Consider the following 23,997-nt stretch of genomic DNA (forward strand, 5'->3'; position numbering starts at 1 on the left):
AAGTAACACATTTAGACCAATCTACATTTCACCCTCCCACCTAGAAGATGAGAATCATGGAAGCTGGTTTTCAAACTAAGTTTTTTGGGAAGGAGAGAAGAATAATCCATCATAACTAGAATGATTTTAGCAATATGGTCATCATCAGAGTCCTATGTAGCCTAATTTTGGTCAGAGCTGAATGCAACAATGATAAACTACATGTTTGAGGTAGGAGTGGTTAGAAACTGGGAAGAATTTAACCACAAAAAAGTATTTTACATTTCTAATCTAAGCCAATAATTCATCATTTCCTCTTCAGTATCTGAACACTTACAAAACTGAAACTAGATGGATTTTGAGAAAATCATTATTTGAGGGGAAAAAAATATATCAAACCTTTCATTTGCATCCCCCAATAAAACTTTTAGTACTAAAATGTAACACAATAAGCATAGTACTCCTACTAAAATTATGCAAGCTCCTCTACAAAAGCAACATTTCTATTTACCAATAACCATAAAATCTCTCACTAAAGATATTCTGTGTATGTTTGTACTGTCACCCAGCTTTTGTTTCACTGAAAAGTTTGTCTATTCAGTGGAAGCCACTTGACCCCAAGGAAGCAAGCCAAGGCATCCTTTTAAGGTGATGTTTATGCTGAACAAAACAGCTTGACTACAGGACTTAGCACAGACTTACATAATGTACTCTCTTAAACAGGGGTTTTCTTTGCTGAGATACCTTGATACACTGCATAACAGCGTGGACTTAGCTTGTTCACAATCAGAGAAAATTGAGATGAGCTCATCCTGATTTTTACTGTCATCACATAATTCATGATCTGTTAGTCTCTGCTAAACAGCAACACAGCACTGAAAGGAGAGGTGCTGCTCCTTGAGAAGGTAGTGCTTTAGCATATTTTTGTGTGCTATGTCATATTTTACCAACTATATTTGAAAAATTCTCTTTTTGCTGTAATGTTTCTATATTCACATTGTTCAGATAGCGTTGACAGTCGTAACGTCATACATGCTTTTATTATTATCTTGTTTATTACTGATGGATGGGAACCCATAATACCTGGCCCTGTATTGATAAAGGGGATGGATCAGTCTTGTCAGAGTCACAATCAGTAATCTAGACACAGTCCAGAGGGAGGGCACAAACACCACCACCACAAGTGTGTCTCCTCCTCCAAAAGGCAAATTTTTTACTCATTTCAAGACAGAGGTACAGACCTCTAGGAGGATACATTCTTACAGGTGTCACTATATATGTTAAATAAAAGAGTAAAAGTTACTAATGGCCTTGCAGGCAGAAGGACTGCCCTGTGAGCTCACACCTTAAAAAGCACAAGAGAAGAAGAACTATCAGTGAACCCTCTTGGACAAGAGAGCACAAAACTTCATGCACACCTTGCACCTTACTACACAAGAGAACACAACTAGAGGGAACTGAGGAATGGGAATTTAGATGGTTTTCCACAGCACAGAGAGAAGTACTTGATTTGCGGGGGGCATGGGGAGGACTGAGGAAGCACAGGAAGAAGGGAGCAGTGGATTTACTCCACAGCACCTTAGGAGTAATGAGAAGGCAGAGGAAGCTAATCAAACCTTTCCCTTCTGCTAATAGGAAAACTGCTCCTGTTTGATTGCTTCTGACTCTGTTCTCTCCTGACCTTATAAGACCTTTCCTTCTAACAGAAAACATGCATTTCTAAGCACATTATCTATTTTGCATTTTTATACAATATTAAAGAATAATCCACCAGTTTAGTTTAAATGATCCAAACCTTTAATATTTCTTTGCTTCTCCATCTTCAAAGATCTGAGTTTACATTAAGTTCAGCATTATCCCACTGGGGACACCTTCAGCTCATAATTCCTATCATTGAATTGCATGGCCTGCATCTCAAGCATGCAAGATTTGCCACTTGAAAAAGAGAAAAAAAACCACCAAAACCCTGACCCATCATATTTTTAGGTTTAAAATGCAGAAACATCTGCTAGAATCACACTGAGCTGGCCGAGGTTAGGACTATGGGAGCCTGCAGTTGATCAGTGCTGCCCTAGGTGTCACGGAGGCCAACAGGAATTACACTAAGAGGGTTTCAGTAGACAAGGGCGTAATTCAGTCAGCTTTAAAAAATCCATGAAACAGAAGCCTAACTTCTTCTTGCCTTTTTTTTTTTTACTTTCAGCCTCCTACTCCTTCCTTTCTGACTTTTGAGCCATTTGCTCTTTTGAGTGTATTATCAGAGGTGGAGGCCTCTACATTCCCATGCTGGCTGAACTTCCAAACAAATGCCATCCTATCTAATAATTTTTACCATTATTATTGTTTTACCTAGTATTTTTTAGGCCAGTTTAAAACATAGAATACATAGCTTTGTCAAGATCACTAATTACAGGGTACCATTTTTTCTATTCCTTATACTTTCTAGCATTGCAAATAAAGAAATTATGCAATACAAACCAGACAAAAAGTGTTTAATACTTAGTAGATAGCATATTCACCTTATCTTCTTTATCTAGAAGATCGCTAAACTGCTCAGTAATTTAAATTCAGATAAAAATAACAAGCTTCCTTAGAAAACTTTAACCCCTAACATACTTAACATAAAAAAGTATTTTAAAGAGATTGATTTAAAAGGAAAAATAATGGGAGAAGAAAAGGCAATGATTTTCAACTGCAATTGTTTCTTCACATTTTCATTCACATTACAGAAGGCTAGAATACTCTGCATCTCCACATCCTTCAAGCAGTTTGAAACACCTGTAAACCTGAAACACTGTTAATCCTGGCTGTCTTCTAAGTGGTTAAATCACTAGAGAATGTCATGAAACTGTCATATCTCACTTATAACCTGCGCTTTAAACCAATCATTTTGTCACTTACATCATCTTGTAAATCCACTTATCCACTATACGGCAACAGAAGATGCAAAAAGCCATTCAAAGTGTGGCCATTGATTTTTCCATATTCTATTAGTGGCCTCAATATAATCCATTCTTAAAAGTTAAAATTAAAAGGGGTTCAAAATATTCTTATCACTGTGTGTGTTTCAGTGGAAGTGAGCAATGTGGGAGGAAAGAGCTGATACTGCCTATAGAAAATAAATTTTAGGAACACAGGTCAAGAACAACAACCAAAGAGTATAAAGAAGTCCATAAAGAGCCAGCTCTTGTCTATGAATTTGTCTAACCCCTTTTGGGATCAGCTGATGTCTCTGTGGAAGCAAGTTCCAGAAGGTCACCAAGCAACCACTCCACAAAGCAGAACTTCTCCCCTTCAAATCAATCACTGATTCACTTCAGCAAGTGCCTGATACTCCTCATGCTGGGAGATCTGGCTAAACTCTACACTGAGTTTATGCCTTCCTTTCTGAGTCTTCAAGCTTCAAACATATCCTCCCCCTGCTTTACCCTCCCCAGACTTAAAAGTCTTTTAAGTACCTCCCTCATAAAGCAGCTGCAGGATCCCTGTGCTCCCTTTACTATTCAGGTCCTGTGGAAAGCACTAAACCAAAGGAAAAGTATTGTAAAATACTTATTTTGGAAAATTGGATAAGTATTGTAGAATTTCGAATATAAAATGTTTGCTGGAGCACTGACTGCTAATTTTCTATTGAAGCAAGGTACCAGAATGGGTAAAGAACAATGACAACAAAACTGGAAAACAAAGTGCACTCCTAGGATATAGATTAGGAATGACCGCCAAATTCTCTTTCTGCCTGGCAGGTGCCTCAAATCATCTGGATCAAAGGAACCCAGAAGATCACTTGTACAACTAGAGACAAAATCCTTATGAAATGAAGAAAACAAGCCAGACTTGTTGTCTAGCTCAGAAGAGCATGCTTAATCATTAAAGCCATAATATGCACTGTCTGGAATATGTCTGAACTCCTGGTTTTCCCTCAGACAATGCCTCTGTGTCCTAAGCACTGCCACCTTTCCATAAAAGAGAGGAAGACATTGTCTCCCTGGAAACACTGGAAAATGTTGCTACTGCCCTCTCCCATTGTCTAAATGGGACAAGAAACAATGGGAAAGGATCCAACTTCCTTTATTTGAATATTGATATAAAAGTAGACAAAACATAGCATCTCATACTAGAGTTTGTAGAAATCCTAAACTGATCTTACTAACCTTCAATAGCAGGTGACAACCTATTTTGAAAGTAAATTATGACCTTAAAAAGAATAAAATTAAGAAAATAAATTTGTTTCCCATGCTGATGAAATTTCTAACATTTTGAATCGTATAGAATAAAATCAAAGTGTACTATCCCTTAATCTGAACATAGGAACATAAGTAGGAACTTGGTGACACTCAGATGTCTTTAACAGAAGCACTGACAAGTTAACAGCTCACTCATTCTATTCTCACAGAGAGAAACATTTTACTGCTTAGAGCCCCTTCGTTGTTTACAAAAGAAAAACATCTTTTCATTTTAGTCAAGAAAGCTTCTGTTCCAGAGAACAAAGCCTTCATTTGGCCTTCTCTAATCTTTATGGTGTTTGCAAGTTGGTGTCAGAAATGTTAGTCAAGGCATGCTGTGTTACAGGTCTGTGGGGCAAAAACAGTCACAAGAGACTTTCCACCCAAGTTAGGAGACCACATTCCCATTCTAACTACTTCCTATGGAAGTCACAGTTGTATCAACATCCTGCTGGTTTGTTTGTATTTAACTTGGGATATGACTCTCTACACTCTCAGCATGAATTCTACAATTAAATTGAAGCAGTCCACAGGTTACTAAAAAACAGCCTAGTGTTCTGCATTTGAAATGGCACAATTTTTGAGACAGTCAACTTGCTATCTGAACATGTTTATAGTATACATTACCACAGCTGCAACAAGTCAAAATAATCTTTCTAATAAAACTATTTTTAAAAGTACATTTCTTCCTGAAAATTTTTTTTTACAGCTATTTATACACATTCTGTTATCTAACCTACTGAGTAAAGATATGTTAAAGAATTCATTTTCATTTCAAGAATTCAAATTTCATCAGAATTTATCAGAGATATCCTTCACTATATATAAGCTGAAATACAGCTGGAAAAGAAGGAAAAAAATTCTTCTTCCAAAATAATACTTTATTAATGATATAAGAAATCTGCACCTTGTTGTGTTTGCTGGAGCTTCAAAAAGACTCATTTAATGTTCTGTAGCCACTACTGCTCATTCAGCCTGGAATTATTCCCAAGGTGTGCACTGGCTGTTTTTAGAATATACCAGCATTTCAAAAGAACCATAAACTACGCAACTCTGCCCACATCTTTTAGTGAAATGCCTCAGGTTCTAGTGTAGGGAAAAGAACTGATTATCTTCCTTTCTGCTTTTCTTTTGGAAAGATGGGTGCAGGGGAATGTTCTGCCTGGCTGTAACAGAGAAAGCAGGCAGGTTTGTAGGGAAGCCATCCTTTAAAGTGGTTTAAAGAAGTGACTTCCACACATTTCAAAGAGCAGCTCCAACTCAAAATCACTTTGCCAATTTCTCCTACCTTGCTATATTCCTTTGCTCCTCTTTCATGTTGTATGGAAGAACCAAAAAAAAAGGAAATTAACTTAAGGACTACATGCAAGTAGAGTCCATGCAATTTCATCAGGGATTTCCCTGTCAATGAGTGTCATGCCTCTGGCCTGTTCTTGCCCTGAACAGGTGAATTGCATACATAATTACTCTGAAACATTCCAGATGCACTGGATTTACTACTCACACAGAGATTTCAGAAGCCCATTTCACTATTGCTGTACCCACAGCAATGAGGAAGAAACCATGCTCCTGTGGGTGTCAGAACCTCTTAGGGTTGAGCAATTAGGACATAAATAAAGGCAAACATGTTGAGTTCCCTCCCCAGGTGTCAGTTTCAGACGGTGATGGATGGAAATAGTAATTGGATAATGTAAGGCAGGGACATGAGCTGATTCGTCCAGGTGCTGGAAACACATCTAGATAGATTCTCTGGACATTCAAGGGCTCTTGTCAGAGCTGAAACTCCTGCTGAGCTGCTACACAGATGTGAAATCCTCAACTTCTACTCCAGTAAAATTTATAGATGGAAAAAAGGGGTATGTCTGCAGAGAACCAGATGGATGGTAAACTTTCTTATACTTCTGCCACAAGTACTTCATAAAGCATTTTGACTTCTGTACAAATTCTGACTTTTTAGTTTTACATTTTACACAGTCTTCCCCTTAGGCTGTGACCCCTGACTTCCAGAATCCCTTCAAAGACCCTCTTCATCCCTGCAATACCCTGAAAAGTCCACTTGAAGCCATTTGTGTGCTTTTCCATGCCTGAAGCTCTTGCTCTACAAGGCAGGAGGGCACCAGTCGGACCTGGTGACAGACAAGGGGACAAAGCACATTCTCCCCCAAGCAGGACAAGCTTCCTCCTCACCCCGTGCAGCTGCTCCTACCCAAACCATGGTCCTGCACCCAAGACTGGCATCTAGTGGCAAATCCACGTGTCCTCTCCTTCTCTGGCAGAGCAGCTGAACCCCTGACCCAGCAGGCAAAGGGCACTGTGTGTTCAGCACTTGTGCTCAGCTGCTGGGACTGAATGCTTGGTGGAAAAACCATTTAATCCCTTTCTTCCCGCAACTATTACATCCCTGACTATACACAGGTGCTTTTAAATGAGTAAATCTATTGAAAACCAAAGATAAGCAATTTCCTTCTATTATTTTCAGTGAAAGAAATGGTGACCATACTTAAAGGAAGGATGTTTAATTTTATACTGTCACTGTAAGAAAGTTTACTGCAAAATCTAATTTAAAGTATATTTTTTGGACAGCACAGTAATGTTCTGTTTTTGTTACTGAATAAAATAACTAGTAGCTGGGTTTTTCTTAGGAGCTCTTTAATGCTCCATTACTAACCATCCAATTTATTTCACATAAGGGAAAATACATTTTCTTCTGGAAATTTGTAGTGAATTTCAGGGCAAAGTCAATTCCAACAAAACTGATTTAGCAATACCCACAGGTGATGGCATGAACTCTATTTAAGGCAAGGAAATTGCCTTTCAAACACTTGGCAAGAATTCTGAAAGTTTCAGAGCAGTGAGTATGCTGAGTTAACAGAGGAAATACTCAGTAATTAACAACTAAATCTCAAAAATTAAGACTTGTCAGATCTTCAGGTCAAAACATGAAGTTCTGTCTTTTGGGGGATTAATCACATGGCCACTCACCAAGTGCAGTGTTTGCCACATGTAACAAAGTCACTGAAAGATCATCAAATTAATGCAAAACCACAAGGAAATATTTTCTAACCTTGTACTTAAACAATAAATAGAGTAAACATCACAGAAAGTTAACTTAAAGATTTTCAACCACGAAAACACTGAATTTTGATAACAAAGGGGGGAGCTTGGGTGTTAGAGTTTTGTATTTTCTTTTTAACTTTAGAGGTTGCAGTTGAAGATAAAATGCATATAGTTTAAAACTTGAACTTACAAAAAGAGTGACAATCATTTTTATATCTTTTCCACCACATGTCATTAGACTTTCTTTTATGACTTTTGGCTCTCCAGGTCAAACTTTATATCTTCCAAGGGGAAAATAAGTTCAACCATTTCTAAAAAGATGATCTGTCCCATGGAGCAAAACCCACTTTCCATGAGGGCAGGCATTTATTTCACATACATTTATATATATGGCAATTTTAATATTATGTAAATACTCATTTATCTATCTATACAGCTACCTAATTTTGTTACAAGCAGGTTTATGAGTTTTGGAAGGAACCACCACACAGGAAAGGAGATCTGTATGAAAGCACTGTGGTCATGAAAGTATGCTCCACAAATATGGCATTTCTGAAACATCTGACAAACCTCCACCACATCATAGCACTGAAACTTCTCCTACCCTCAAGCTCTTCATGTTACAAAATGAACAAGCTTTTCTAGGCAAGCCTTGTGAAGTTCTCAGGAGGTTGTGCTCCTACTTGTGGACTCTCAGAAAACAAAAACAATGTCTGGAAAAAGCAGTCTTAGGATATATTTCTAACTACCATATTTAAAGCTCAGGCCAACTGAAATATTTCTATGGATGATAAATACATTTCTTAAAAAAACATTACCATGGATATTGTCACACTATGTAACAGAGATTTTTTTGAAGTATCATTTACTAAAAAATAAAAAGTGCATTGATTTTTGCTTTATGCTCAGACATAGAAAGAGCACAAAGCAACAAGACAATTAGACAAAATGATGGATTTGAACACATGCTGCATTTTACTGTTAACATGTATGCATAACTTCCATTAATGTCACTATGAGTTATGTGTGCACTGCTAAAATAATATGACCATAGCAAAAATATTTCCTCCAGAACTAATATAGTAATATTTTTAATAGACATTTAAAAAAAAAGATTTGGAAATTAACATGCAACTGCAACTCCTTCTTACAACTTATACTTTCAAATTCTTTAAAGTAAGATTTAAAATAAAAAAAAACTTAGGTTTTTTTTTCACAAATTGGCATCAAGCTAAGAAAGAATTGATTTATCAAACTACCTTTCATTTAATGGGTACTTAAGTTGTTTCCAGTTCATAAAAACCAACCAGATATAAACAAGACTAGGCTATTCCCCATTTCTATTCTAAACTTCCATAAATAACCAAATTTATTTGGGAACAAGAAATGACAAAAATTTGAAGAAGTTTTCTAAAACTGACAACTGATTGTGGCCAGTAAATTAAGATGGATCTTGACAATGACAGCCAGATGGGCCTAGAATGCAGAGTTATGGTTGGAACTTGAACATAACATAAGCATAGGAAATCATCGTGAATGCTCTGAAACACACACTTCATGCCTATTTAACTGGAAACTCATAGCCAAAAACTGCAATCAGTCAAAAGTGAATTTTTTAAACAATAAATAGAAATTATGGTCAATGCTTCCAATTAATAAGTTACCTTAAAAAAACTAGGATCTTTGCTGCTGAGTCTTTCACTTCTAATACCACTCACCTAGCCCTTCAGTCATAAAATAAAACAGCTTTTGTCAAAATGAGTTCTACCTCAACAGTTTCTGCCAATCTCATTTTCCAGATTGTTCTGTGAGGCTTTGCGTACCAAATTTAAAAATTTAAATTAACAGAATCAGAGATTTTCCTCTATTTTGATCAGCAATTGTTAATTGTGATTTAAAGAAAAATCTTACGATTAGGGCAAAAAAAAACAGACCAAAGCACTATACAGAAAATAAATAACTAGCACTGAGCATCTGAGTTATGATGGGACAACTTAATATTTTAAAAAAACTTTTAAAATTTATCCATTAGAAAATATAATGTCTCATAGTATTCTAATTCTAATATGTGATTCCATTTTTTGTATGGATGTAGACCTCATTAAAGTCAAAACCAGAAATTCTTTAGATATCTCTGGAAACATTTGTGCTTCCATTACAGCATTTCTGCACCTGTATTACCTGGCAGACATTCTTAAAATACACTTTTATAAAACCCTGCTGACTAAGTGACTCCAGTTCGACTTTGCCTTATTTACAATAACATTATGAAAATCATTTTTTCTGATTATTTCCCTTCCTCTAAAATCAAGGATAACTGTAAAAATTGACCTGAAGTTATATATGGCTTCCTCCCTCAAAAAAACTGTTTCAAAATTACAACTGTGATTTTTCTTTGTTGAATGTTAACCACATAATTATCAGCCTAGCCAAGTCATAGCAGGTTCACCCTTTTTGCCAGTTTTAAAGATCATTTCAGAGCTTTAATGCCCCATAATTATAGACACTTACTTTTCTTTGCATGGAAGAAGTTAGATTTAAATTATATGTCTATCTTCCTTTTTCATTCTGAACACATGCACAGTGGTAGTGTATGCAAAAACTCTTTGTTAGTTTGGGGGTGTTTTTAACCAATTCAAAGCAATAAGCTTTGCACCATCAACAGCAAGTCAATAACTTCCTTTCCTTGCATGTGGCACTGGCAGAGATTCCAGCACTGCTCTCCCACTGAGAGATGGGGCACTAGATTTTCAGCTTCTCACAGAAGTTACATAGTACTGATACTTTTACTCGCACGCAACAAAGGACAACTTACAAAAAATGCTGTGTACTTCTAAAATGAAGACTTTTGCACTCCTCTGCTTTCAAAGGAATTTAAGTGTCTTAAAACTATCAGAAGTCCTTAGATTGAGACTTAAATATATGCAGAGAAAAAACAGAACACCAAAAGAAACTCATCAAAACTTTCTCCTATGGCAAAAGCAGTTATTTTCTTCTTTTTTTTTTCCTAGAAATTAGAGAAATCAAGGTACTCACTTCATTTCTAGAATTTCTTCAAGCTGTTTCCTTCGCTCTATTCTCAGGTTAGCCAGATGTGCTTCTTTTTCAGCCAAAGACTGCTGTGTTGAGGCAAGACGGGCTTTGGTAGAATCTAATTCTTGTCTGGTCTTCTCCAGTGCATTCATCAGCTCTTCTACCTGAGAGAGAGGACATTTTCAACTCCATATTCTTTACAACAAGAAAATATTAAATTAATATAAATACAGGGAGGGGAAAAACACAGTAAAGGAATTATTTTCTGTAAATGGCTGCTCAAATCACTTTCTATCATAACTGTTTTAAAAACTGACAGTAGTGTTTCAAAACCAAAAGAAAACCCCTCAAAGTTTCCATGAATCCATAAGCAATAAACAATATTTATACAAAATAGAGCTAAAACCAGAAACTTATTTAACCTGGGCCACTTCCACATACAGATACAATTTATAACTATGTCCTGCACCATTTTTATTATTTAAATTCAGGGCAGTGGTAACTCATCATAGAAGTTATTTCAGAAATTTTAAATGCAGCTATAGATGCATGTTTTGATATAAAAGTGTTAATGAAAACTCAACATTTTTCATGAAGAATGCACACCTTTGCAAAACAGGTTGCCCAGGGAAATTGTAAACTCTCCAGTCTTTCAGCATTTTAAGATTTTGATTGAATGAAGCCTAGAGAATCTGATCCAACTTTGAAGTTATTCTGCTTTGAGTACAGGTTTATAGTGCATTGCCTCTAGTGGTCCCTTCTAATCAAAGTATTCTATCATCCTGAACTTTAAAGCTCTGTAACTGCTCGAATAGCAACCAAGTTATTTTCCTCCTGATAACTGTGAGAAGCTCTGAAGCATGAAGTGTAGGAAAGTTATGGTGATCCCATTTTGTCCTTAGTGTGGAGAAATGTCATGGGGAAACTTAAAGAATGGAGACAATATAATGACACCTGTCTGGCAGCAGAAGCTTTATTTGTGGGGTGAAGCATTTTCCATGAATGGCCTCCAGTAATCAGTATGACAGTGGGATTTCCGCTCTTCAAATGATACAGTTTACATAAAGTGAAATATGGGGTTTTTTTAGTGAGATATAGCGACTTGACTAATGAATGTCCTATTTCCTGTATGTTCTTTCTCACCTCCTTTGTCTAAAAATAATTATTTTATAAACTAGAAAACATTTCAGGAAGAACCTCTAAATGAAATAAAATGGGAAAGAGGATATATTCCATTCATCCATGTTATGCAAAGCATTGAAAGGAGTTCAATTTTGCCGTGACTTGAGAAGTCTGACCAAATTCCACAGTGCTCATATAATCAGTGTGGCTACTTCTCCCAAGCTCATGCTTAACTGTTGTTCTCTAAAGCCTCCTAGCAGGCAATCAGTTCTTCTAAGCCATTTTTGTTTCAATTCCAATATAGATGGGCTTCTATATAAAAAGTTCAATAAATAATACAAATAAATAATAGAGTTGTCATGAATTATAATGAGGACTCACAGCCCATTTGCTAATGACACACTGATTACTCCTTCCACACCACCTCTACAAACACTCTAATCAGATCAATTAAATACTAGAACGTGTCTGATATGAATGCAGATCAGAATTACCAACAGTATTGACACTACTCATGTTCAACCTTCCACTCAGAAAGTAAAAGCAGTGTAATGGTGATATCAATGAAATAGCAAGGAGTGCAACTCAGGAGTCTCTGCAGATGCAAGATTCCATTGAAGAAAGAAAGATGATGACTTGAGATACCTTGTAAAATGACTGTCTAGTGAATGTTCTTAGAAGCAGCAAAGAGAACATATACTTGAGGGAAATAAAGAAATAAAAAAGTTGGAATTGCACTTAAATCCCATGAAAAAAAGAATTAACAGGCCAGAAGAAGAGATCATATTTCTTTAAAAACAGATTCAATTTCTAATATAACACCAGGTACTTTATATTCTGCCTTAGTGCAAGAACATAAACCCATGCCGTCTACAACAATGACAAGACTCAACCACTAAAACATAGGATATTTCTAACTGTTTTCTGGCTTATTTCTTAGGCTTTTCCTTGTACCTTTTAAAAACTGCATCTAGTTTCTGCTGAGCATCCACTCTATCACTTAATTCCAGACAACAGAGCTCAATGGAAACTGTAGTAAGAATCAGAACAGGAAAGTCATTAATCCACACAGAATCCAGCTTTGAGACAGTATCTTTAAACACTAAGACATTCCCCACTTGCAGATTTGTTGGGCAACTGAGAAAGTAAAGTAGAATTCTTGAACTTCTGTATTTTTAGTATCATTGTGCTCCCTTTCGATGTTCTCAATTTGGTACCCAACCTGATGATTGACTGAATCTTCACGCAACTTCATATCACATATATTATATAATTTACATTTCAAAACATTTAAGAGAATTAAAGACTCGTGGAAAGCAAAGCTGTGGATTTGTTAATGTCTATTAGTAGCATACTCTTACATTGCCAGACAAAAGAGATCAAAGTTTAAAACGAAAGGGAAAAAAACCTTCAAAACTTAAATCTGAAAACTTTTTCAAACCACAAATCATTAACATGTGTTGACTTGAAAGTTTTATTTGCATTTACACTTTCAACACAGTATTTGCCAGCTAGTTCTTCCTTCATTTTTCAAATACGACCCAAGTTTGTGGCTGCACGTTTTCCTAGTTAACTGTCCTACCAACACCTACAGCCAAATTCAACTGGCAGGCATGTGCACAAGAAACTGATTTATTTTTTTTAAATCAACTCCTATCAAATGTAAACGTGTAAGTTGCACAAACAATCATCTTACCACACTAATTATATAGCTGCAGCAGATGTGTTACAATGGAAAATTAACTTTAACCACTGAAGGCAGTATTATAGATGAAAATTTTGGTTTCAAGCAATCCCTGCTCCAGCCCAGCAGCACCACCTGGCAGGGGCAGAGGCACTGAGGGCAGTTCCCACCTGGAAGCTGCTCTCTTTTCCCAGCCCTATCCCTCAGTGTAAATGCTCCCAATCACAAACTCTGCATGTTTTGAATTCCCAGGAATTCAAGTTTTGAAAGAGTTTATGGTGAGAACCTCAGCTCATGCATTTAGCTCAGGAATATTCTATGCCCTGAATATGTTATTAGCTGGGTTTTCTTCCCTTTTGCAAGACAATGGCCTCATTTTATCCTTTGCATTTTGTAATAAAAGCCCTTTTTTTTTCATACTTTCAGAAAGAGCTTAACAGACCTCAGCACTCTGAGGATTTTATTAAAATCTGCGCTAGAATTAAGTTTGCATTTCAGAATGGCAGAAACCCAGCAAACTAAACTACAGGAATTGTTTCTTAGTTTTGAGTCTCTTTCAGTGAACACTTTCTACTTGTTCTGCAGCTTCACATTTTTAAGTGCTATCAGCAGTGTTTCACACCAAGATAAGAAAAGAAAAAAAATGAATGTGGCTGAAGAATACATCTGCGCTACCAGATTCTGCAAATTAAAGGAGGTTAGAGTTCAAATGAATGACAGTTTATTAAAAATGCCCTGGAGCATTCTTAATTCCAGATTGGATTCGGCTCAGTACAGCTCAGGCTAACATAATACTGCTCCAGTTTGTGGGAATGAAGAGGGGGAGGGACAATTGCATGTTTTCTCAGTTCAAGTATAATATATTTCTGCAGGATGACGAAGAGCTGGCAACATTCCAGCAGTCAAGGTTAGTCATGGTTAGCACTACTACCTTGAAAGGGTTGGCACTTCATTTTGGCAACAATATTGGTGGTAAATACAAAAGAGTTTTGGATTTCCCTGACTTTTTCAAGTATCAGTAGCTACACAAGAATTTCATACCTATTTTATTTTAAAACCTAATCTTGTTTTAGCACACAGATCATTTATGAATTTTACATAGTAAAAGGAAATAAAGAAATCCATCTATTTAGAGATTCTTTTACTTTAATATTAAAATATTAACCATTACATTTTTTTAAAAGTTTAACAAACAATTATATTCATTCAATAAAGCTGGATGCATTTTGATAATAAGTCATTCAATGAAAGAATCCATCCAGTTGTTTTGAAAGGGGGTTTTTTTCCATTTCCTAAGGAAATGCCTTTTTTTCTCTACACCAAGTTACACACTATATAAATTTCAGTTATCTCCAGCTCTGTGAAGATTAATTTAATAAAAATTATATTTGGGGGTTTTCCCCTTAGATTAAGCATGAGATTGTAAAAAGGAAAGACTATAATCCTCAAACTTTCTCTTTGTGGCTTTCCTACAGTTTTATTCTGTCACTGGCCTAAGAGGGCATAGAAAACACATTCACAGAGATGAGGGAAAAAAGATGAAAGCTGGAGTTTGTACACACCAAATATCCACCTACCAGCTCTTTTGACTCTCAGCCTTTGCCATGAACACACTGCCTGTGCCTCACACAGTGAAGGTGAGTGCCAGGATGCTGTGCCAGCAGCTGCTGGCCATGCAGGGAGCTACTTTATCTCATGGCTAATTCAATTATACACCTCCAGGAGGGCCAGCACCAGCCATGAGACCTACTGCTTTTAAAACTGCCAGTGCTGTCCTGCAGGATGGTTTGTAAATACCTTGTTCCTTCCTGTTTCTAATACAAATTTCCCCAGTGGGCAACTGCCTCAACAGTTTCATTACAAAGGTGTTTTTCACAAAAGCAAACAGACATAGCAAAGTGTCATCCTGAGCTTTGCAAGACATGGAAATAAACTCTTTGTCACCCTCCCCTCTACTCTCTTCCCATCCCATTTGTCATCCATAGACAAATTCCTCACCTCTGACTTCCATCACAGTGCTTAACGTTGTTAGACCAGGAAACAGGTCTAACAAAACCAGGACAGTTATGGAGGCTGATGCTCCTGAGTCTTGCCAAACAAAGAAATTAGACACATGCTGTGTCTCACAACTTTGGAAATTGTCAGAGAAGAGAAAAGAAACCATACCGTAGAATACATAAAAGCTTTAAAATAAACATAATAAGTGAGGGATTTGACAGAATATTAAGCAGTATTTATAAATACCAGGTTGGTTTTCCAACTCATAAAAGACTAGACACATAGGGCCCAGTGACATCAGCCAGCAATGCAGTGGCAGTTCAACACCAAGCACCAGAAGCACTGCAGCAGCAGTCCCCAGGGCAGGGCCATGTCCTTAGGAACACAACAGCACAATTCTCAAATGGGATGCTATGCTGCAGAATTTGACATGAAAAACCTCACTGAGATTACTTCATTACCAAAAGTAGGATTTCAAGTATTTTAATCCTCCTGCTAAAAGCTATGTTAAGAACACACAAGGTTTTTGTTTCAATCAGATAAAGAAGACACACAGCATAGAGAGGGCACATATTTCCCTTCCAGACCTGCAGGGACCACAGGCAGGGAGAGAAGATTCTTTACTTTCCTATTACCTTGCTGGCTGTCACATGGTGGTTACCAGCCATGTTAATTCATACAAGCACAGAGTTATGACAGAGACATACATCCATCTCTACACAGAATTATTCTGAAATGCAGTGGCTTCCCACAGCTCAAAATAAATAGATATCTTAAGTGAAAGGATTACTACTGCTGTGGCCTTTATTAAGTTAATTTAAGATTTTGAAAGAAAGTTTTGGGAACTGTATAAAAGTGGTTTATTTTTCTGGTACTGGCAGTTAGAACATCAATCATCTTATTCTAAGCCTCAGTAATTCAAAAAAATATAGAACCACAACATCATTCTTTGATTCATTATCTGTGATTTGGTTTCCCAATTAATATGGTGATTTCACCTATAACTGAAAAACATAATGAAATAATTTTGGAAAATACTGTTCATAATCACTTAAATAGAGTGAATTTTTGAACCAGTTCAAAATGCTAAACCAAACCAAACAAACAACTAAAAGCAACACTTTTTTTTATTAAATCAAACAAAATTATGATCTAAATAATGGCAACCTCTGTGCTCTAGGGTCATGCTCTCAGACAGATGAAAACAAAAGCTATTCTCAAGTACAAAGAAAAAGGATGCTTCCCCTGCTGTCCCAGGAATACTCTCATCTATTTAAACACTTCATCTTGTGAAACATAACTGGCCCCCAGTTACAGTATTCAGCTAAAGTACACTGTAGAACAACCCACTGAAAAAATGTGAATGTGACCTCTAGGAAAGCTGAACAGGATGGGCAAGAGAACAGACTACTACTCTCAGATGCAATGGGAATGTTTTGTCCCAAACAGAAGCTCCTTCATCAACAGCAAAACACTTTTATTTATGATGAAGTAAATAACATTACATTCTGATATTTCATGGCTATATGTAAGAATCAGTCAAAAAAAGTTTTTTCCAAGGCAAATTTCATGCTGACAAGGCCTAGTTCTAATTCACACTTGGCCCCCTTCAACTCATTCACCCAGACACGCACCGTGATGGAAACAAGACCAAGCACCTGAGAAACTCTGCAAGTCCATTCTTAAAGAGAAGGAAAAAAAGCATCTTTTCATTTTTGCTTTTACTTCGAAAATTAGTTATTTCACTGATATGCCTTATTAATTTTCTCCCTTTTTCCACTGAGCTGCATCCAAGGAAGTCCATGATCTTTTTAATCAGCTGGTAGCCTTAGCTCTGCTCTTACACTTACTTGATACTGACCAAACCTAATAACAAAGGTAGCATGAAAAGTGTTTTAGAGCTGTGCAAGTGAAAGCAAATTCGATATAATGTATTGATAAATTACAGAGCTCAAGCTAATGTTTTCAGAAGAATAAAAGTAAACTAAATCAAGTTGGCTATTGAACATATGCTGATTTCAGTAGGACACTCAATTGTCCTGCAGGATATTGTATCTGGAAGAGAACCCTTATGGGCTGAAAACAATTAGGCTGTGTGATTTTGGTGTTGAGTCCTTTCAGATAAACCATGCAAGCAGAGCAGAGCAACTCTCTAGCTGGTGTTAGAGCCCAGCGCTGTCAGAGCGGCCTCCCTGGTTAATGTCAATAGCACTGCGTATAAAAGTGACTAAAGTGTGTACAAATGTTGATCTTTGGAGAAGGCATGCCTAGAATCATGCACACATCTACTATTTCATCCACCAGGTCAACTTCTGGGAGAGAGGGCAAATTGGGAGTTTTCTTGCCAAGAAAGTTGATTCGTAGCACACTTGTTAGGTTACAGTGCACAAAAGCTGTTTCCCCACTGCTTTTAATCCATGATCCCAGTATATTATTAAAGTTAGAAATGCTTCCTTAGAATGTATCCAAACACAGCAGGGTTCACACGCTGTGTGTAAAGTCTTACTGCAAACATGTAGTTTATGTAAGTAAGAGATTTTCCAAAACCCTGAATCACGCTTACATATTGTGAAATAGCAAATAAAACTTATTAAAGTGAAAATATTATTGTATGAAAATACTTGAATAATTTTATGTGAGGAATCTCAGAAAAAACAATTTCCTAACAAGGTCTGACACAAGAAAAATTAATAAATAATATTAACAGAGAACAATATAAAGATTCAGGTAACTGATTGGAACATATAGCTTCTACAGCAAGAATTTCATGCCATCTTTAAAAGTTCCTGTGACTACTGAATGCCCAAGAAAGACATATCTGTGGTCTTCTCTTAAGACAGATAATATTGCCCTGTTTACTTAATCCTAGGGCATTTTTGCTATAAAATTATTTATGTAATACTTTATTGGCTTGGCATACATAAAGAAGTCAGTGGCATAGACACGCTATCTCCTTAAAAACTAAAATTATCTCCTATTGTTTATAGTGCAATATCAACTACATCAATAACTGTAGGATAAGTCAAGTATGTCTGTCATGAAAGAGCCAAGTTTTAGCTCTGGCACACCCAGTTACAGGTAATTCTTAATAAGAAAAAATTTAATACTTGGTATATCAATTGGTAGTTATAACCTGACTCAAATTTATTCAGAGCAATGGGGAAAGTACTGGAGAACACATGGAGCAGAACTACAAACAGTTGACTAATTTAATTTTTTCAGATACAGAAAGAACACAAGCAACACAAGTTTACTCATAGGGTAATATAATAACTAAAAATTAAGCAATTAAAAACAGCTTTAGAGAGTCACTTCAGGAAGAAACCAGTCAATAGAAACAGAAGTGCTTGTGAGGCTGTGCAGGGTAGGGCAGCCCACGGGACAGTCAGGGAGGCCTGAGTGGACAACAAAATGTCTGACAACTGGACTCCATTATTAACACATGATAAGACAGGAATGATCACGATGGAGCAAAAATATCAACCCAGAATTTGTCAACAGGAATTCCTCCATGAAGGCAGTTCACAATCAGCATGTCAATTTTTCAGAGCACTAAAGAGAAATCTTGCTCAAACTGTAGCTCCCTGTCCATGAAACTCTCTCCACAGCTACTGCACAGGAATAATCTCTCAGGGTACACCAGTGCCAGACCACAGTGCCTCCCTCAACCAACATGGGAGAGAAAAATTTCCTGCGGGTGGGAGAAGCAGGGCTCCAGGGGCAGGATGCTGAGCTGAATTCAACAACAGCCCCAGGAAACAGAACTTGTGTGAGAAGGGAGCCGGATGGGAGGTGGTGGCACAGGCTCAGCTGCCTCTGGAAGCAGCAATGCCAGCAATTGGCAAAAGCCACGGGCAGGAACAGAGCCCTTCGATGCCTCCACAGCACGGCAGCCACACCAGCTCAGGAGGAAACTGTGCAGCAACTGCTCAGGTCCTTACACACAACTGCACAGCCACACGAGTGCTGCAAAGGTGCAGAGAGACCAACTGGGCACAATTCTGCACACACGCATCACACAGAATAGAAACTCTGTAAGAATGGTTTGCTCTGATTACAGAGGTGGGAGAAGAAAATCAGGTGGGGGAGAGAACACTGACAAGTGTGGGAAGATAGCCCAAGAAATGCCATCCTTCCAAAACTGAACAAAAACTATTGGAAGGAAAAGGAAATAAAAGATTTCAGAACAATGGTTTTACACCAGGTTAGCTACTGGAAAGTTCATCTCCATCTCTTTGGGAAAACTGAGCAGTAGTTCACATTTTTGGGGAAAACAAAGATGCTGAATTATAGAACCTGCACTTTTCCAAGCCACACTGTCTATTACTAAATCAAAACAAATTTCAGTGAGTATACCCCAGTGAAGAAAAATAACTACCACTTAAAACTTTGTCTCATCTACAAAGAAAACAAATATTTCAATTCTGCCACATAAGCTTGTGAGAATTTGGAACAAGCATAAAAATGCAATACTGCAACTCAATGTTGTAAAAACTAAGTGGCTTTTGTCTCCTAGCTAATGATATACCAGCCAAATACACTTCCACTGAGTGATAGATTTTGTTTTGCTAGACTGTAAAAGGGGAGTGGAAGATTATAATATTTACATCACTCTTCACCTTATTACTGGGCTCTTCCATAGGATCTACCAGGTACAAGAAAATACCAGAAAGAGGCAGCAGGAAATGGTACTTCATTCTCTGAAAGTTGAAATATTCTAACAGATCTTTGTCACAGCAGGTGCTGCAGTCGAGAGAGCCACGATACACAGAGTATCACCACACAATTTCAGAAGGCTTTAAACACCCACCCATACACAGTCACACCTCACCTCATCAGAAGGCTTCAGGCATCTGCCCATGCAGAGGAACATCACTTCAGGAGGCTGCAGGGGTCTGCCCCTCTTGTTCTTCAGCCCAGCCTTTTATCCCCTCCTGTTGATGCCCTGCACCTGTGTGCCCCCTGCTCCCTTTGGTGGTTGGCTCAGTGCCCCTGGGCACTCCATGGCTCATTGCTGTCAGTGCTGCTCACCTGCTGCTCACAGCTGTGCCCACTGGGGATGATGGGGCTCAGCCCCACTGCCAATTACCACAAACTGTGTGCCTACAGATCTTCCCTATGGAAGTTCATTGATTTCCCACATCTTATGAAGCAGTTATTGCTCAGCCTGGGTTATATGCTCTAAACCTTGGGCAAGGCAGCTTTCCTCAGTGATTACAAGCATTTTTTGCAATGTGCTAGAGTAAATAGTGAAGAGGAGCAGTTATCAGTATGTAGGTTGAACATTTGTGCTTCCTAAATTGCACTTTACAATACATTAGAAAGGGAAGCCTTATGAAAGGCAATCTTATAAGATGCAGGAATTCCTTATGAATAAATTTTCTGTAGAAATAAATTATGATTCAGTTAATAAGAAGAAACCCAAGAGAAATTGTATTCTAAAGCCTTGGCCTGAACCATAATAATTCTTCTGTGGAATTTACTAAAGGTTTTACTATTGTAACTCCTCTTGTATGGGCATTATTTAGACACCAAATTAATGGACTTTATAAGTAAGGCTTATATAAAAATGTAAGTTTTATACAGCTATGTATTTTTTAGGCAAAATATATTAAACAAACTTTGATGAGAATAGTATTTCTCACCAGATGTAAAAAGGAAAAGTAGTCACAGAATCTTTAGCTAACATAAACTGCCTTTTATTCCTTATCTAAGTTTTGTTTTCCTTTTAAGTCTCTCAAGTCTCTTCCCACATGAAGCAAAATTCAGGAGAGTATAAACAGAAAACATGCAGATCTACAAGATGATATTATTCACTTTGTTTTGAGGCAAAATATTCAGACTGCAAGCTAAGTGACAGGACTTGCAAAATTTACAGATGGGAGGATTAAACTGGCCTTGATGAGAGCTTTATTTTGGATCTGCCTGGCCTTTCCTCTAAACTACTCACTTTTCACTACTCATATGCTGTATAATAACTCTCATCAGGACATATATTTTATTATTTTTATATCCCTCTCTTCCAAAGGCAGGCTTGGTTTTTTGGAGAACAGAGATGACTACATACACATCAAGTTGTGCATTTGAAGGATTTTTTAAGATCTAGAGTCTTTATCCATGGAGCACAAAATCCCACAAGTGAGGATACATTCTAACTACATTAGAGTGCATTTGCAAACAAACAAATTTAAACTGTATTTATAAACTAATGCTTCTTTTCTTTTCCAACTTTGTACAGGCCTTTGTCCCACAGAAAAACTTTATTACAGAAGGCTCTGCTATACCCAGCAGTCCTTAAAGGAATCACATTCATATTTCACTTGTGCAAGCAGAACTTCAAATACAAACCCAAAAGATTCTTAGATTTATAGTGTATTCAATAAGAAGCTATGCAGTATGAACTAAGATGTCAGTTTTTAAAGGCAGAGAAGCCTTTCCATCCATTTCAAGATGCCTGACACTGCATATATTCCATTTCAGATGGGCTATTCAGTCCCTCAAATTTGCCCCAGTACCTGCTACAGTAAACTAAATTTACATTGCACTGATGTGTTTGAAAAAATATTGTCTCCAAACTGTTCAGCAAAGAAAAGGTTATTCTTTCATCTACAGCCCAACAAAAGCAGTAACCCAAATAACATAACTGTGTGCTCACAACATACACTTGCAGTTAGAAAACTGCCTACAATGGCTGAAATTAAGCACACAGGACTATTAGATGCAGGTCATATAGTTATTTATTTTATTCTTTGTATTTCCAATCAGGCACAAATATTTTGAAATTTTTTGGGATTGAGGATAGTCAAAATACAATATATTTCTAGTGGAAATAACATTTGTTCCATTTAGGCCTCAGATACTGCTGATGGCAGAACAAGATTGGAATGTGCAGATAATTATCTTTCAGGCTAGTCAACAGCTAGAAGGCCTTCATAATATCACCTTTAAGATCAAGCCAAGACATTCCTGTCTGAATCAAGGTTTATTTATTAAAGGATTTAGCACTTTTAGATCCAATATTGGCTGGAAGACCACCAATTTCCATTTCCAAATATCTAATTTCTCCAGTTTCTTGGTGCATGCACAAGAGCTTCAAAATCACTTCAGTGAGCACACACATATGCACATAAATGACATCTAAATTCTTTCCCCTCTCTAAGATGAATTCCACAGGAAACACCTACTAAGCAAAATCTCCACAGAGAAAGAGCTATAGGAGCTTTCAATAATTCTCATTCCTTTAGGCAACACAGTTTAGACAACTGCAGGGTTATTTTAGTGAAAGATTTTGGATTTTTCTTGATCTTGATTGGTATAAGGGATACTAAGAAAAATAATGTTGCAAACATATAAGATATACTTTGAATATTTTCTTATCTAGGAAAAGAGCTTGACACTTAAATCTTAAGTGTTTACTTCTTTTTCCTTTTAAGAAACACTGTTTACAATGAGTAAATAAAATTATTTTTCAAAAGTAAAGATCAGCAATTCTCTTGTTTTAAGTTGGCTTTTTCAGTCTGGGGTCTTTTTCTGCACTGGTGCCACTTATCTAAAATCTACTGTTCATGACAAGATCAAAAGTCACAGTTTATAATACAACATCTGTTCTGCAAATTCATAGCATAATCTTACAGAGGGTCTCTATAAATGAACAAAAAAGATATATAGCCTTTCTACATATAACAGATTTGGTCAACAAAAAGCCTAAATAATCACAGTATGATCCTGGTTATCCAAACTTCCCTGCTGTTCATGTCTTCCTGTCCAACAGTGACTCCTCATAATACAAACCCTGAGTCCCCCGGATAAATGGGGTGTGATACAAGTTGTTTGAATAAGTGCTCTCCTACTGTACTGCATTATGAATATAGTTTAATCTGTCCTGGTACTTGATGTAATGTTACACAACATTCCAACTCAAGAGCAGGGAAAATTAGCCATCACTAAGGAGCAACCCTCAGTGCTATAAATGCAAATTAACATGAGATAATAGAAATAATAATGCTATTGACTTACTATGTTATTCTAATACTACAAATCAGCTACTATTTCAGAGTCAAAAAGCCAAACTACTGGCAAAGAATGCTTAAAGAAGTTTGCTTTGGTTTGTTTTTTGAAGAAAGAAAAAATAAGAGCATCTACTTTTCAAAGACAGTATTTTTTGTATGTCTCTCCTTCACTTTAATTAAGCAGAGTTAGTAATTTAGCTGCCAAAGGGAGGCCCAGAAGATAAAAGACTTCCCAAACCAAATAACATAAGTTTCCTAAACATAGGAAAGAAGATTCAAGTTCCTTATCTAAAAGCAACCTTCCTCCCTGCCCCCTGCCTTCTCCAAATAGCATCTCCATTTTTCAAAAAGAAAAAAATGACAATTAGATGCTCTGTCGGGAGGATATATTCTTCTCACTGCCCATTGCTTCAGCAGGACAGAAGTAGTAGGGTTAATAAGGACAGCAATTCACTATTATTTTTACTTCACACTTATTTTTACTATTATTTTTCATTGTAATTATAAACTAAAACCATTTGCCTACTCCCAGCACAAGCTTATGGTTAAAAGCCCACATGGTCCCATATACACTGTAATATCTAAAATGAAAGTCTTGAAAAAACAAAGAACTGAACCAAAGCTAAACGCATTGCTGTCTTTACCAGAGAAGTCAACTCAGAAATAAACACAACTGTTCATGAGAAAGATATTAGAAGCAATAAATTTTCTAGTGATGAGTGTTTTTAGGTGTATAATTTATGTGTGCACTCACTGGTGGCATGACCAGAAACACAGATACCACAGAACGAAAAGGAGAAAAAATATGGGAAAGTAGAAGATAGGGATATATGCTCTACTAGGCTGCTAAAAAAATAGCCAACTTATATGAAAGTCTAGATTGTGACATATT

At 36.9% G+C, this 23,997-nt stretch overlaps 1 protein-coding gene across 13 annotated transcripts in view; it reads right to left on the reverse strand.

Moving 5' to 3' along the window:
- ERC2 (ELKS/RAB6-interacting/CAST family member 2) overlaps positions 1 to 23,997 on the reverse strand; it is a 407,210-nt gene that overhangs the window by 187,184 nt on the left and 196,029 nt on the right. For all 13 annotated transcript variants that reach the window (XR_004981048.2, XR_004981047.2, XR_004981046.2 and 10 more), the window contains one exon: positions 10,296 to 10,456. Coding sequence is in view for 1 of the 13 variants with exons in the window: in XM_036390910.2 (XP_036246803.1) it covers positions 10,296 to 10,456 (161 nt within the window). In the remaining 12 variants the exon portion in view is untranslated. The remainder of the gene's footprint in view (positions 1 to 10,295; positions 10,457 to 23,997) is intronic.

Source organism: Molothrus ater, chromosome 11 (genome assembly GCF_012460135.2).
Source record: "Molothrus ater isolate BHLD 08-10-18 breed brown headed cowbird chromosome 11, BPBGC_Mater_1.1, whole genome shotgun sequence".
NCBI classification, from domain to species: Eukaryota; Metazoa; Chordata; class Aves; order Passeriformes; family Icteridae; genus Molothrus; species Molothrus ater.